Raw genomic sequence first — 16,606 nt, 5'->3', positions numbered from 1 at the left:
TCTTCCTGAGGTGCGTCTTTTGCCATCTTACAAAGGACTTTCCCTGTAGACTCACTATGCTGTTGCTATAGTCTGTGTAAGGGACCATGTGCATGTTAGGTTTCACATTTGATAAAATGTTGTTTTTGGACATGCCAGTTAGTATTATAAGAAGTATTCATTATAAATGAATATGTAGTAAGTGATTTACTCATAATGCATACTTAAAATAATCTCCCAACTGTAACAGAATGGGGAATGTTTGTTATAGTGAATAGCCAATTTGCCAACCTGGCTAACAAGATCAGTCTATCTCTTATGTCTGAAATTCACAATGTTAATCTGTTGTTTTATTCTATTTTTTTCAAGAACATGTTGCTGAACATACAGTCCAGCCACAAGAAACGACAACACAGATTGAAGTGGAAAAGAAGAGAGAGGAGTCAAACAGGCAACTCAAGCAACGCCTTCAGTCCATCTTAAAAGACATGTGTTTCCTTGTACGTCAAGAGCTAGGAGATGAAAAACTACAGGACATCTACACTGATCTTTGCGTTGTAGAAGGATGCTCTGGAGAGATCAACAGTGCACATGAAGTGTCAACAATTCACTTGAAACAAATTGAGACAAGGTCATTCCCTGGGACCAAGAACTCAGTCAAGTTGTCAAACATGTTCTCTGACCATCTCTATGCAGATAAACCTGTCACAAAGGTCTTGACTTTGGGAATAGCTGGAGTGGGGAAAAGTGTTGCTGTGCAAAAGTTTGTCTTAGACTGGGCAGAAGATAAAGAGAATACAAAAATAGGGCTGGTTTTTGTTCTTCCATTTCGAGAGCTGAACTTGTACAAAGATAAGGTCCACAGCCTCTTTGACCTTCTCTTTAAATTGTACCCAGACCTTGAAGATTTGACAGAATCCACTGACTTAAAAGGGACAACAGTTCTTTTTGTATTTGATGGTTTAGATGAAAGCAGACTCGCGCTAGACTTCAGCGAGCCCATATGTGACCCAAAAGAGAAAGCATCAGTTGCCATGTTAACAACAAGTCTAATTACTGGTAAACTGTTGCCTTCTGCACTCATCTGGGTAACAACAAGACCGGCAGCAGCCAATAAGGACCTGTGTGACCTTTTCCAATTGGTGACAGAGATCCAAGGTTTCAGTGAAAGCCACAGAGAGGAGTATTTTAAGAAGGTAATTCCAGAGAAGGCTGAACAAATTCTAGCACACGTGAAATCAAAGAGAAGCCTCTACATAATGTGTCACATTCCAGTGTTCTGTCGGATCACAGCAGTGGTGCTTGGAGGAAAGGGAAAAGAGAAAGGAGTCTCTGACCAGGAAATGCCCAAAACGTTGACTGAAATGTACGCACAATTCAGTGTCTTTCAGATCACCAGAATGAAGAAATACCAAGAGGAGGAGATGAGCCCAGAGGAAAAAGGGCAGCTTCTTGTTAAACTTGGGAAACTAGCATTCAAACATCTGGAGAGTGGCACCCTGATATTCTATGAGAAGGATCTGAAGGAATGTGAAATTGATGTAAATACAGGAGCATTGAAGGCTGGACTTTGTACACAGATCTTCAAAAAAGAAAGTGCTATAAATGGAAAGAGCATATTCAGCTTTGTGCACCTGAGTGTACAGGAATTCCTGGCAGCTCTGTACTTGCTCCACACACATGCAATTGACAAAGCAAATCTCTTTATCAAGACCACTTGGGAGAAGACTAGATGGATGGTCAAGAACACAAGGTTCGACCTCTATAAGATGTCTTTGGAGAGGGCCTTACTAAGTGAAAATGGACAATTGGATCTTTGTGTGCGCTTCCTTCTTGGACTGGCTCCAATGTTGGAGCCTGAAGTCCGGTTCCCCCTGAATGATGTTCTGCCACATTTGGGACAACAGAGCATCAAGAAGACAGTTGAATACATCAAGAAAAAGATCAGCAAAAACATCCCACCAGAACGGATGATCAACCTTTTCCACTGTCTGAATGAACTTGGAGATGATTCACTGGTTGAGGAAATCAACAGGTAATCAACAAGATACTTTTTATTGATACTGTATCTATTTTAATTGAAGTGCATAAGATGCTGATCTCAGATATTTGTCTGGGATGTTGAGATTGAGTTTGCTAATGTGGACCAAAAGCTATTGATAGAAAGCTAGAATTGATTTGAATCACTTTTAAAGCATTGTATAGTCAGGAAATAACTCGCTGACCCCCACTGATTTGAGATATATTCAGAAATGTTCAAATACCGGTATGCATCTCTTCTGTTACACAGATACATGAGCTCAGCAGGCGAGGAGAAGAAACTGACTCCAGCCCAGTGTTCAGCTCTGACTTATCTGCTGCTGATGTCAGCGGAAGAGCTGGAGGAGTTTGATCTGAAGAAATACCTGAGATCAGAGGAAGGGCTCCACAGAATGCTCCCTGTAGTCAATGTCTCTAGGAGGGTTTGGTGAGTGAATTTTTGTCTTACACTGATAACTTTGAACACTTCAGAAATATTTTGACACGCTGTGGGCCCTAATTTGAAGGAAAGACCAAGTCTAGCTAAAGCTGTTTTAATAACCAAAGAAAATCTATTTGCAAATACAGTATAACACCATATGCAAAACCCTGATGACAAACACTGATGAGTCCGCATAATGCTCCCACATGTCACTTTATAGCTATAGTTCATGCATGAGAACTTGGCCTTTAGATAGCCTGCTCTTTGATCACCATTTCAATTAGGGCCCTGGATGGTCTGAGAGATATTTTTACAATGCATGTTTGGGGTCAGTGTGAAGGAGTCCAACATCCAGCTGCACATGTTGATGCCTAGTGAACCACATCTTATATCTGAGATCGGCCAGACTCAGGTGCAGCCCATACGGCATCATCAGTTGAGCGGTTAGGGCAGAAGGAAGTGATGGAAGTTAGTGGTAGGTGGTAGCCATTGGGTGTTGATGTGTAAGGTCCTCTGGACATCAGCTGGGTCAAGACGGAGTACTTCATTGTCCAGACTGGGAGGGGCTTTCATTACCTCCACCAAGGAGGTTATGTTTTCATCGGGGTTTGTTTGATCGAGATCACGGTCTGGATCCAGGAGGTGCTTGGCAGAGGTCTGCGCTCTTGGAGTGCTTTTAGTTGTAGGGTAGACTGAGTACAGTTGGGTCATGTGTACAGTTGAGACACCTTAAATATCTTGCCTGCAAACCAAGCCTGATCCATGATTTTTGCTACACATATGTGTGTTAGTGTTCTCTTTAATCATGGGAAATTTGGACACTGTGCATATCTCCTGTCCAAAGATATTGGCAAAAGTATTTTTACCATAGTGAGAATTTCACTTAACCATGTTCCTTCCACAGTGAATATCTTATTACTCCAATGTGACTGTTATACTTTTCTTACATCATTGCAAATGTCATTCTGTGCTCTACAAACTGACATATTTCATGACATCCTTTCATGCAAGGTTGTTGCATTATTTAGAAAAATGTGCAAGATGGTCAGAAGGGTACAGTTGAGACACTTTGTCTCAACTGTACCCGGATAAAATCCCATTGGATTGCATGGTGTTTATTTGTGCATATTATGATGGCATTTAGGCAATATAGAACACAAATGTTAATAAAATGAATGTTTTTTATATTTAAACTATGTATTATTAATGAATATATCTTATAACATGAAGATTTTAAGGATTACATCATAATTTGAAAATTAGCCATGATAAAACCAAGAAAAAAAAGATATTTTCATCTTTAAACATTTGTCCCTGCTTTATGTCTATCTGATGCCAATTTAGATTTAAAAAAAGGGATTAAAATAAAAAGAAACACTCAGATTACACATTTTAAAAAGTTTGCTACATTTGCAGTGAATGGCTAGTCAGCCTTCCAGCATCATGAATTGGCGTCTCAACTGTACCATGCTACTGTCTCAACTGTACTCAATATAATTATATTAGGGTAGGCTACGGTTGAGACAAAATGCCACCTTGTGTTTATGAGTTAATTGTGAAAAATCTAAACAACTTACGGATATATACTTTGGGTTTTATTTTAGTGCACAGATCAAAGATATACCATGTAAGAACACAGTTATTTTCAATGGCTTTTTACAGTCAAACTTTCAAGTGGTAATGGCGAAAGCAAAAACTGTCCCAACTGTACTCAGTCTACCCTAGTTGTTGTTGTATTGTTCTTTTCCTCAGACTGGCTGAAGTAGGTGTTGTCTTGGTCCTGTAATCCATTTGTCCATCATGCTAGTCTTACAAGTAGGAAGTTGTATGAGAAAGCAGAAGTTACATAAATTATGTTACGGCACACCCCCCTAAAGACATCTAACAAGAAGCGATCGCATACAAATCAAAGTACACCTGGTTCACGGCAGTGATGCGCGGGTACGTGTCTGAACGACCCGCCCCGCCCCGCCGTTTACAACTAACCCGACCGCAACTCGGACCGCAAAAAATAATTCTTGAAATACAGGACCCGACCCGCTTCCCGACCCGCTTATTGTAAAAAGTAGTCTAACTTAGTCGTAGCGTCATTGAGCTACGCAAAATTGGTATCTCATATGCATGTGTAACAGGGTGGTCAGCCAGAATGTAACAGGGTGGTCAGGGCAACCACCAGAAATCTGTAGCCTGACTACGCCACCCTGGGGCCTAGCGCCTCAGGGAATCTTTAAGAGCTTGATACCTTCACTATACAGAGCTGCACAGGTTCTTTAAAGCATTATGGAGACATGAATTCCTTAAATAAACAATTTATTGAACACAAAAGACAGACATTCAACAGAGACAGACAGAGCTGGCCTGAGGGGGCAGGCTAATATCAATGGTGACAAGTTCATACCAAACACAGCAATTCTACAGTATGAAAGTGTTAAGTAATGCAGCTCTCCACAGCAAGCAACTCTCAGGACACACACGTGCAATTACTATAGTTCCCCAGCAGGTGACTAGCCCCCCCCCATTAACACTCTGCCTGCTCACAAAAGAAAGACAATGGACAAAGACAATCAAACCAAAAGTAACAGACAAAATAGTAAATCAAACAAAACTAAATGAAGACAAGACAGCAGCCTGACCAACTGTAGCAGTCCGGAGAGCAGGAAACATCACCACTGCTGTGGTCCGGACAGGCAGGGCACCCAGCTACAGTACATAAAATGATAAACATTAACCACAATGACAAAACTAATACAAACAGAAACACTTAAAAAGATTTCATACCTGGTGGAAGGCTCTGGTGTGCTCACACACCTTCTTGCAGCAGAACCTCCACTGTTGCTAGCCACCAAGCTCTTTAAATAGGCTGCACTTGGCCAGTTAACCAATTAAGGTCACTGCCCCGCCCCTCGTTAGCCAATTGACAGGCCAGAGGGAAGACACAGGGGCAGCAGTCAGTCCATCCTACTACATTCTTCCCCCCCAAGATGTATCGTCGTCCCGACGATACACCATTAAAACAAGCACATGAGGGGTTGGTAAGGGCTCACTCAGGCACAAGTCCACATACAATAAAATCAAACAGGCAGTTGGCAGCCAGGTTGACCCTAGTGCTGCCACTCAACCCCATGACGGGGACGGGTCTGGTCACTGGACCAAACCCCAGATACAGGGGACCCCGCGGCCAGCGCGGCTACCCAACACTCCGGTGGCATGCAGCCTGACCAATGGGCCAGTTCTGCTACCCAGATTCAGGGGACCCAGTGTTACAAGCACTGCTACCCAACCAACAATGGCACGCAGAAAGGTCAGTAGGCCCATTTTGCTACCTACCATCTTGGGGACCCAGTGTTTCGAGCACTGCTACCCAACACAGTAAAAGGACACACAGCATGGTCAGTAGGCCAATGCTGGGATGAGGAACACCAGGGGCCCCTCAGAAAACCCCGCTAATGGGACCCACCCCATGACCCAGTGATTCTCTGAGGACTTACCCCCGGTTACCTATTAAAATTGGTAAAATCATGGCAAACACACATATAGCCCGACATCCCCCCATAAGTCCATATATCATGCTCTTTCCACTCCAACATGAACCCTGACGAGAGTGGGTAACAGTCCTTCCATGGGTCGATCCCGATCAACCTGCGGAGGCGCCATCCGCTGGGCTGGTCAAAAGGAGGCACAGAGGACTTCACCACGGTGAGGGTGGGCACTTGGATGTTGGAGGCTGGACTTCAGAGGGTTCCTGGTGCATGATCTTCTGGTCAGCTGCTGTCTTGTCTTGAAAATAAGGAAAACAAAGAAAACCAAGCACAACACAAATCTGCAAATCTAACAAAACAAAAAGGAATTCATGTCTCTTTGCTTGCTGCCGACTTACGCCAGAATGTAACAGGGTGGTCAGGGCAACCACCCCAAATCTGTAGCCTGACTACGCCACCCTGGGGCCTAGCGCCTCAGGGAATCTTTAGGAGCTTGATACCTTCACTATACAGAGCTGCACAGGTTCTTTAAAGCATTATGGAGACATGAATTCCTTAAATAAACAATTTATTGAACACAAAAGACAGACATTCAACAGAGGCAGACAGAGCTTGCCTGAGGGGGCAGGCTAATATCAATGGTGACAAGTTCATACCAAACACAGCAATTCTACAGTATGAAAGTGTTAAGAAGTAATGCAGCTCTCCACAGCAAGCAACTCTCAGGACACACACGTGCAATTACTATAGTTCCCCAGAAGGTGACTCAACATTGAACATAATTAGCCTAGGATTTTCCTATACAAATTCTGTTTCAGCCGTTCCTCATGAATGCCTTGAAGCTTTCCCAAGCATGAAATGCAGGCATAGAATATTATTAAGAAACTCTTTATTAACGTCTTCATCAATGGACCAAAAGTCCAATGCTGCGCGATTATAAATTGCAGCGAGATGAAACCTTTATTGCACGACGTGGGGAAGAGCAGACGTGGGGCTTTCCAACGAGCCACTAGGCCTATATAATTTGCGCAAGGACGCACATATTGCATGCTCATACCAATTGTAGGCTATATGCCTTGATGACATTAAATTTGGGAAACTTTTAGTTTATTTTTCTTTCCATAATACCATTCGATCTTGCTGCAAATTATCAGACGTGAGAAGCACGCATTTCATCGGCAACTTCGCTGCTCAGTAGACGATTCTGCCACTTTCTGTAGAGGCCAGCAGTTCGAGAAAAAAGCTGCAGATCATAGACACAGAACAGAAACAGAACACAACTGCATGTCAAGTGTAGCCGAGGGTCTGTCTACGCAGAAACAACAAGTGCATTTCTACATGTTCGTGACAAAATGTGGGGGATAGAATCGCGTTTCAGTGGGAATGCTGCAACTTATGTCTTTCTCTTCTAAAGACAATTATGTACGATATAAATGACAAAAAAAGAACGGCATATTTTTTTTACCGACCCGACCAAACATGACCCGCATATCATTAAAAATATTTTTTCTTGACCCATAACCACGGGTGACCGCGGATGACCGCGGTCGCCCGCTCGATTTGGATCAGCCCGCGCATCACTGGTTCACGGTGAGTTCTTAAAGTGACACTTCACCGATTAGCATTAAGCTTTGTATCTTTAGAAAACCAGTCATGTTTTTGAATGGTCGTGCATCATTCCCTCAGTTTGCCTTGAGATGGGAGATATACGGTAATGAGGTGTGAATGACTTCAGTCAATAGCCTAGGTGTACACAAGGCTCTTCCTGTACACTCATTTATTTCCGGTAGAAATTAAACTGTTGTAACGGCATCTTCTGTTACATTATGCTCGTTAAATCTTCCACTCTGACATTGAATATCTTGTTCAACTAATAATAACAATTTCAACACGTATAAATCTTTCTTTGTCGTAACGTGCTGATTCCCAGGTGCAGCATCCAACCGGGTCTGTGTACTGTAGACACTAATTGCATTACCAATAGCGGCAGGCTCAAACCAGGGGGTCAGGATTTGACTGATTAGCTTCGCCGATTAGCAAAGCACTTCCTCGTCGCCATTTTCCAGAAATACATCATGTCCGGTGCCGTTTTACCTGCGTTTTACTCATGCTGATTGGTGGCTGTTCCACTCTCAGCTCATGCACGAGCTTAGTGTGGGCACGAGCTCTCCTTCTGTACCTTACGTCAATCGGTAACCTGGCACTTAATTGGCTAAGTAAAACGGCACCGGAAACAAGCCCCTTGAAACGCCATGTTGAAGCCTGAAAAAATCGTTCAATTTTGGCACATTTCACTAGCCTAGCATTCACATTGAAATGAATGGGGGCGGGACTTGTTCACTTTCTCCAGTTCTTATAATACCTCCATGGCTCAAACACACCTGGCTCCACCGGAAACAAACGAGTGTACAGAGAGCCTTTCCTGCAGGTAGCCTATTATAGTGGGCATGGGGGCAGGCCATCACAGACAAAGGGCATGGGCGGCGCCAGGGTGTTGCTTGCTATAGCTAAAGCAACACCAAGATTTTGATAAGCAACACCAAAGCAACATCAAGTTGGCTCGAGTTTTTTTTAATGCGGGTGAATGTCGCGGATGTCTTGGAGATAGCCCCGGACCTCTGTGCCTTAAAACAAAATATGAAAATCGCCCAGAGTTTTTATGAGGTTCCAAAAAGGTTCCACGGCCAGCAGCCACAACTGCAATAGTGTTACTAACTAAGGAGTCGGAATAATTTGTTGCAAATTCGACAGCAGTGTTCTATTCTTCCCCCTTCTCTCGGACTGATATTACCAGAACCCGTCTACAGCTTCAGCATAGCCTGGTTAATTGATATGGATACAAGAAGGGGCAGCCAGTGCAAGAAGAGGTTGAGAGTGAGACATCATCTCCCCCACCCCTAGTAGTCTACTTCCATCAACTCTGTTAGCTAGCCAACCTCTGTGCCTCGCTAACATACCGATTTTCATGCAAACTGAAAATTGGACGAGGAGTTGTGTTGGATTAATCCATTTACAGTTAGCGAGTGACACCTCATTCATTCATCATGGTTTTTTTTTTTAGCTTTACAGTATTTGTTATGAAAATATGATGATGAGCAGTGGCGCCTGCAGGCGTACGGCCGTACGCACTGTGCGTACCTTGAGACTACTCATCAAGGAAAGAAAATTACCCTTGTGCGTGTGTATTCACATCAAATTGGCCTACCATAACTTCCCAACTATGCACAGTATCCCATTAGCCGCATGCCATGCCATCAGGCTATTTACAATTTTCTATATGAAGTTTGTCAACACGTTATCAAAATTAACTTAATGCAGAGCTACTGTATATCCACGCGCACATATTTCATTTGAGCAGGAGAGATTACGCACGCAGGCGCGCAAGTAGGCTACTTGTTGTTTTCTTTTACTCGGCTATCTATTATGGTTATCAAAACACAATGTGACGCTAAACCACTAACTCAAATACTCATCGTGGATATCGCAAGTTCTTTTAAACAACGAAAAGAGAAAGAATGGAAGATGGAGGCAGGAAAGCTAGAGGAGATTCCAGATGGGCAATAACAAGCTAGGTAGACAATTTGTGTGCTTGTCGGAACATTAGACTAGCATTACAACACTGTTTAACATCAGACGTTAATGCTTGAACAAAACTAAACGTAACTTAGCAGTAACTTAGCTGTGTAACGTTGTCCAAATGAGTATTGTGTATAATCAACGACGCGTCGTGCGTTTAAGGAAAATAATGCACGTTCGAAGTGGTAATAAGGACCCGACGCCGCAGGCGGAGGGGACTATACACTTCGATAAGTGAGTTGATAAGTGAGTTGATTATCCCGCTTATACCACTGCTACTATCACTTTCAAATTTCTAATTGTGTTATTGCATGTGGATGTTATTGCCAAATCTAAAACCGAGAAACGGACAAATATTGTACAATATCAGCAAAATATTTTCGGGGGGGGGGGGGGGGGGTGTTGATTGGTGTGCGTACTGTCACAGACGAGGGGCGCTGTTGCCACCTCTCTACCACAATCTACCCCAGGGAGACCACTGTACCCTTCAAGCACGCACAGACACCAGAGCTAGTAAAAGTCTGTATTTTATTTAAGTAACAATTAAAACTGTAGTGTTTTTCCGTAATAAAGGATGTAATAGTCCAGTTTAATTTGTCCTTCAGTATCCCGTCTCGGTCAGTCAGCTGAGGGTCCCGGGTTGTGTGTGTTGTGTAGTCTACCACACCCGCTCGGTAGTCTCTGGATCCCCCAACCGACTGGTCATCCGAGGCTGCAGCAGGCCAGGTCCTAGTCCAGTCCCTCACACGTGGACGGCAATGGCTGCCTAAACAGACAGGTGGACAGGGTTAAGCGGAGGGCCCAACAACCCAGATGTTGGGGTAACAGGTCAACACACGTGGAATACAGCACAGCACAATACAGCACAGCACAGCACAGCACAGCACAGCACGTCACATCAAGGGACAATTCATGTCCATACTTCACAGTGGGGTCACACGGTCTTTCACACACACATCACTATAGGCTGTCACCAAAAGGGCTGGGCTGTTGAGGTTCACGCTGTCCTGTCCCTGAGTGGGATAGACTGGAGGAAAGGCCAAGCTGCTGAAGGGTGACAAGGACAGTCGAAGGAGCGGAGTAATAACAGGTCCAAAAGTCTATGGCGTGCGCTATATAGTAGCTACACAGTCGGAGGCATTAGAACAGATGGCAAAAACAGTTCTTAATAAGGCAGCACTCAGGTTCACAGTAAATGGCGTGCTTAATATAGTAGCAACACAGTCATGGGGATATATCAGGCGAGAAAGCAAAACAGTTCTTAATGAGGCACACAGTTTCAGTCAACGGCGTGCTCAATATAGTAGCTACACAGTCTTGGGGATATATCAGGCACGGAAGCAGAAAACAGTTCTTAGTGAGGCACGCAGTTTCACAGTCAATGGCGTGCTCAATATAGTAGCTACACAGTCTTGGGGATATATCAGGCCCGGAAGCAGAAAACAGTTCTTAGTGAGGCACGCAGTTTCACAGTCAATGGCGTGCTCAATATAGTAGCTACACAGTCTCGGGGATATTATGCTGGGCAGACGCAACGCATCTGCACAGTTCGTTACGAAGCACACAAGTACAATCAATGGCGTGCGCACTATAGTAGCTGCACAGTCACAGGGATAAACAGGCTTCAGGGCAGCGTCTTCAAAGGCAACCACAGCAATTCCACCAGCAGCCTACGTTATGTCTGAGACAATGGTGGTAGTCACAGGCTCAATATGATAGCTTCAGACACGACGATTCAACGTTAAGCAGTAGGCTACAGCAACAAAGTACTTGACTTCGCGAGGGGTGAACGATTTCACCCCTCAGTCATCCAACAGCACGGTGTGTGGGAGCGGGGTTAACCCGACAGCTTCCAGAACCCCAGGCTCAGCGTCAGTCCCGAGATCAGTGTTGTTCCCCTGGTCGGCAAAGCCTTCACTCCACTCCAGCTTAATCCACACTCGTTGAACGACGTGCTACCGCTTCCCCACCAAGACGCATGCATTGCCTAAGACCCGGGTGTTTAAAAGCCCAAACTTTTCCCCCGTGCACCAATCACCATCCCTACCATTAACACCATCCACCTGTGTGTAATTGTACTGATTGTCATCCCCACTATTACCACTGCACACCTGTGTGTAGCTATGTAAACAAACGATGGAGGCCGCCATCTTGGTGTCGCCCCAATTAAGCCCCGTGAGGATCCCATCTTTTTAGTCTTTATTGCCCTCCCCCACTTTTCCCGTCTGCTCACCCCGTGACACCCTCCCCCACTAAAGGGTACTCGTCCCGAGAACCGCATGCTAAGGCCCCCAATCCCCATACCTGTGTGGAGGCCTCCCCTGTGTACTTCTCTGAGAATGTCTAGGCTCAGGTTCGGGTGCTGGATCAGGTCCTGGGTCGGGCCCTGGGTCGGGTCCTGGGACTCCACCCTCAGCTGGCGGCCCTGGCATTGCCGGAGTCCATGTCCATCCCATCAGTGGCTGGGGTGGTTGGGGTGTAGATGTTGGCTGGTCTGTAGCTCCCTCTAGTGTTGTCGGGTAGTGAGGGCATGGTCGCAACAGGTTGCGGTGCAGGACCCGTTCCGGGCCTGGTTTGCCCTCGGGCCTCACCGTGTAGACCGGCAGGTCCGGTTGGCTCTGCCCCTGAACGACATAGGGATGGGCCTCCCACCGGTCACTTAGCTTCCCTTTGCCCCTCCTCCGGTTGTCGTAGACCAACACACGTTCACCGGCTAGCAGCGGAGCTTCTTGTGCCGTCCTGTCATAAAGGCGCTTGTTCTTGGCAGCAGCCATACCTAAGTGCTCCGAGGCTTTGTGATATGCATACCTGAGCCTATCATAATGTTGACCCACCCATGCAGTCACATCTTTCACCCCCTCCGATTGCTTAGTTCCCCACAGCAGATCTACTGGTAAGCGCACATGCCTACCAAACATCAAAAAACTAGGGGCATAGCCGGTGACATTGTGAACCGAGTTGTTATAGGCATGAAGCAGGTATGGGAGATGGTCAACCCACCTGTTCTGTTGATCTACCTCTAACGTTCCCAATAGATTCAATAGGGTTTGATTGAAGCGCTCGCAACTGCCATTCCCTTGGGGGTGGTAGGGTGTGGTGTGACTCTTACGGCAGCCGTAGATCTGGCACAACTCCCGAATCACAGCGGACTCAAAGTTGGCACCCTGGTCAGAGTGGAAGACCTCTGGGCACCCAAAAGGCTGTAGCACGGTTTTCCACAGGGCTTGGGCGGTGGTCACAGCAGTCTGGTCCAGTGTTGGAACCGCCCAAGCAAACTTAGTGAACAGGTCTGTTATTACAAGGATGTTCTGATAACGATCTGTGGGTCGACTCAAAGTGAGGAAGTCCATAGCTACCATATGAAGTGGGGCTTGGGGCACAATGGGGACCAGTGGGGCTCGACTATCTGGTCTAGTCTTACGGAGCACACAGCGTGGGCAAGCTTGGAGGAAGCCATCAACGCAGGTCTCCATTTGTGGCCAATAAAACCGCCTCCTCAACAAGGACAGGGTCCGGTCTCGACCCTGGTGCCCTGTCTGGTTATGATAAGTCTCCAGTAAGGCTTTAACCTGGTCCTGGGGAACAATGACTTGGTGGTTAGGTTCATTAGTCAGGGGGTCTTGTGCAACTCTGCATAGCACCCCCTCCTCTAAGCTCAGTCGTCGCCACTGGCCCAGATATTTCTGGACAAGTGGGGTCTGTGTACGCCTTTCTGCAGCTGGGGGTAGTATGCCCTGTTCTAGATAGGCGCGGGTCGTGGCCAGGTCCGCATCCCCTTCTTGTACCTGGCGCCAATGGACGGGGTCCCATCCCCAGCAGGTTGGAAGGCCTTCCCCGGTCCCTGGTGCCTCGACAACACCCACCAGCAGTTCGTCATTCCCTACAGGTGGGCTAGAAATTGGAGCAGCGTCGCCAGCATCAGGGAGCCTAGAGAGAACATCAGCATTGGTGTGTTCCTTTCCCGGCCTATACTGAATCTCATAATCAAAGTTAGCTAGTTGCGCCACCCATCTTTGCTCAACCGCTCCAAGCTTAGCTGTTTTTAAGTGGACCAATGGGTTATTGTCAGTAATCACCTTCACCTTTGTGCCCCATAGATAGTCTTTAAATTTCTCGCTGACCGCCCATTTCATGGCTAACAACTCGAGTTTAAATGAGCTATAATTAACATCGTTTCGTTCGGCTGGGTGGAGACTCCTACTGGCGTAAGCGATAACTCGCTCCACACCACCTTGCCGCTGAGCCAGGACTGCTCCTAAGCCCCTATTACTAGCGTCTGTGTACACAACAAAAGGCTGGGTGAAATCGGCATAAGCAAGGATAGGTGCTTGGAGTAGTTCTTGTTTCAGCTTCTGGAATGCCGACGCACATTCTGTAGTCCACTCAATAGGGGGGGAACCCCGTCGCTGTTGTCGCCCAGTTCCCATTAGTAGAGCATTGAGCGGTTTAGCTATCTTTGAAAAGTCTTTTATAAAGCGCCGGTAATAACCAACAAAGCCTAAGAAGGATCTCACTTGCCTTACAGTCCCCGGTGGTTGCCAGTCCTGAACAGCTGCCACCTTGTCCGGATCAGGAGAGACCCCCTTTCCACCAATGCGATGGCCCAGGAACTTGACTTCACGTTGGAATAGCTGACACTTTTCAGGGCGCAACTTGAGGCCATATTTCTGCAGGGACTGGAACACTCCATCCAAGTGGTTTAGGTGGGCTGTAAAGTCAACAGAATAAACAATTACATCGTCCAAATAAACTAATGACGAGTCGGACAGTTGCCCCCCTAAACACCTCTGCATTAACCTCTGGAATGTCGCAGGGGCATTACAGAGTCCAAAGGGCATCCTGTCCCACTCGTAGAGCCCAAATGGAGTGGTGAAGGCGGTCTTCTCCCGGTCTTTCGCCTCAACGCGGACTTGCCAGTACCCGCTTGCCAAGTCTAGGGTGGAGTACCACGCAGCTTGGCTCAAACTGGTTAAAGAGTCTTCTATTCTGGGCAGAGGGTAGGCATCTTTCCTAGTAACGCTGTTCAATTTGCGATAATCTACGCAAAATCTCCAAGTCCCATTCTTTTTCTGGACTAATACCACTGGGGCAGCCCAAGGGCTGCTGCTTTCCCGAACCACCCCACTCTCCAACATACCTTGTAATAAGGTCCTGATCTCTTTGTAGAGGGTGGGGGGTACGGGCCTGTACCTCTCTCGGATAGGTGGGGCCTCACCTGTGGGTATATGATGGGTCACCAGGTCAGTGCACCCATAGTCTTCTTCATGAGATGAAAACACGTGTTGCCACTTTGCCAGGAACTGGCTGAGCTGTCGTTGTTGGTCAGTGCTGAGGCCATCACCCTGTAGGGACTCACATGAAAGATGTTCAGGAAGCCCCTCCCCCATGTCCTTCAAGTCTGTCCCCAATTGTACCACGCTCACCTCTATCACCCCAGGACTCACCTCCGACAAGTGAATCTCTGGGCCGTCCACCACCTGAGTAGCGTCCACCCCAGTCACCTTAGCCAGCTTGTGATGTCGATGGAGGAGCACAGGGTGTGGCAGGAGGTTGCGCACCCGCACTGGCACCCGTCCTCTGTGCACCCTCGTCAGAGCTCTGGCCACCTCCACACCCTGGCGCTCTTCGTGCGCTTCTACCAGCACACATGTGTTCTGGCAGCGGGTTCGACTTGGCAGCTTGGCCCAAACTAGGGCCTCACTATTAGCAGGAACGCTAATTGCATACCGGCAGGAAACTCGAGCAGTATCCGTTGTCTCTTGCTGGGCAGTCGCGGCTTGGATTCGATGGCAATCGGTGAAGACCTGTTCCCACTCCTTTGCATCTGCAGTCCTGCGACTCCCAGCCGATGGAGGGCTCTTTAACGGGAACAACTCCTCCCAGCATGAGGCAATTACGTTCATGCCTAAGAGCGCCCTGTGGGAGCCTAGGCAGTCATCACGGACGACCACGACCCCTCGAGAAGGTACTTGAATACCATGTACCTGAAAATCCAACAGCAAATAACCAATATATGGGATGTCAAGTCCATTGGCACCACGCAGTTTTAGCCATGGGCCATAGGGGCCCTGGGGTTCTTGTTCATAGAAAAGTTCCTTACATAAGCTCTCTGCAAACATTGTTACTTGGGAACCTGTGTCTACAAGACATTGTACCTCTTTGTGGTTTACCTTGACACTGACAACTGGACACTGGCCTACTAAAACATCTTTAAGGGGCCGCGGGGGGTCGTTTGTAGAGGTCCCGGCCACTTGACCCTCAGTGGCCGGTGAAGCTAAAAACCCTCTTGGGATGGGCTTCGAGCAGGACAATAACGGCTGATATGGCCCCCCTTGCCGCACTTGATACAAATGGGGCGGCCTTGGTCATCCCATTGAAACCTGGGCCGAACAGGCTGACTGGATGGCCCACGTCCCTCCCATGAACCAGTGGAGTGGGCTCGTGCACGAGGGAGTTGGGGGACCGTAGACTGTCCAGCACGCAATTCCTCTAAGATCACCTTGGACAGCTGGGTCATCTGTTCTTTAACGTCCTTCATAATTTCTGCTCGAAGCTCCTGCTTCCAGTCGACGGTTGGGGTTGTTGCAGCAGCAGCCTCAGAGTTTTGGACCACCATGCAGGAGGGCAGGTCATCTTCCTGGGCCCGATCCTCTTCTAAGGCCAGAGCCTCCTTCCGCGCAGCCTCAAACGTCAACGCTGGATCACGGCGAAGTTGTGCTTTGAGAGTCTGACAGATGGGCCCCTCTCGTAAGCCCATTAAAAACTGGTCCCTCAATAGGGCGTCTCCATCCCCCAAATCTGCACCACCTCGTCTTTTAAGCCTGGAAAAGAGTTCACGTAACTGCAGAGAGAAAACACGAATAGTCTGTTTGGGGCCCTGACGGCAGTTGAAAAACAATGCTCTTACAGCCGCTACAGGAGTGGTGTCTCCATACAATCCTTTCAAAAGATCAAAAATTTTGTTTGAGGTGTTACGGTTTGTTTCTTCTACAGCTAGTATCTCCCTTTTTGCTTCCCCTTCCAAAGAGCCTAGAATAAACTGAGCTTGTTGAGTCTCTGTCAGTCTCTGGATGTCAATCAGGTATTTTATTTGTGCTATCCATTCTTGCAA

At 46.9% G+C, this 16,606-nt stretch overlaps 2 protein-coding genes across 4 annotated transcripts in view; one reads left to right on the top strand and one right to left on the bottom strand.

The window, feature by feature from the left end:
• The window catches only part of LOC134088058 (NACHT, LRR and PYD domains-containing protein 12-like), a 57,094-nt gene that overhangs the window by 15,822 nt on the left and 24,666 nt on the right, over positions 1-16,606 (top strand). For all 3 annotated transcript variants that reach the window (XM_062541973.1, XM_062541982.1, XM_062541964.1), the window contains 2 exons: positions 349-2,014; positions 2,270-2,446. In XM_062541973.1, the coding sequence (XP_062397957.1) occupies positions 349-2,014; positions 2,270-2,446 (1,843 nt within the window). The remainder of the gene's footprint in view (positions 1-348; positions 2,015-2,269; positions 2,447-16,606) is intronic.
• On the bottom strand, positions 10,007-16,252 carry LOC134093673 (uncharacterized). Its single transcript, XM_062547259.1, has 4 exons — positions 15,995-16,252; positions 14,633-15,479; positions 14,010-14,203; positions 10,007-10,257 (listed from the first exon to the last, which is right to left on the bottom strand). Exons 1-4 carry the CDS (start codon positions 16,250-16,252, stop codon positions 10,225-10,227), a joined length of 1,332 nt encoding a protein of 443 aa, XP_062403243.1. The 3' UTR covers positions 10,007-10,224.

This window comes from Sardina pilchardus, chromosome 1, assembly GCF_963854185.1.
Source record: "Sardina pilchardus chromosome 1, fSarPil1.1, whole genome shotgun sequence".
NCBI classification, from domain to species: Eukaryota; Metazoa; Chordata; class Actinopteri; order Clupeiformes; family Clupeidae; genus Sardina; species Sardina pilchardus.
This window is presented reverse-complemented; position numbering and strand designations above follow the sequence as displayed.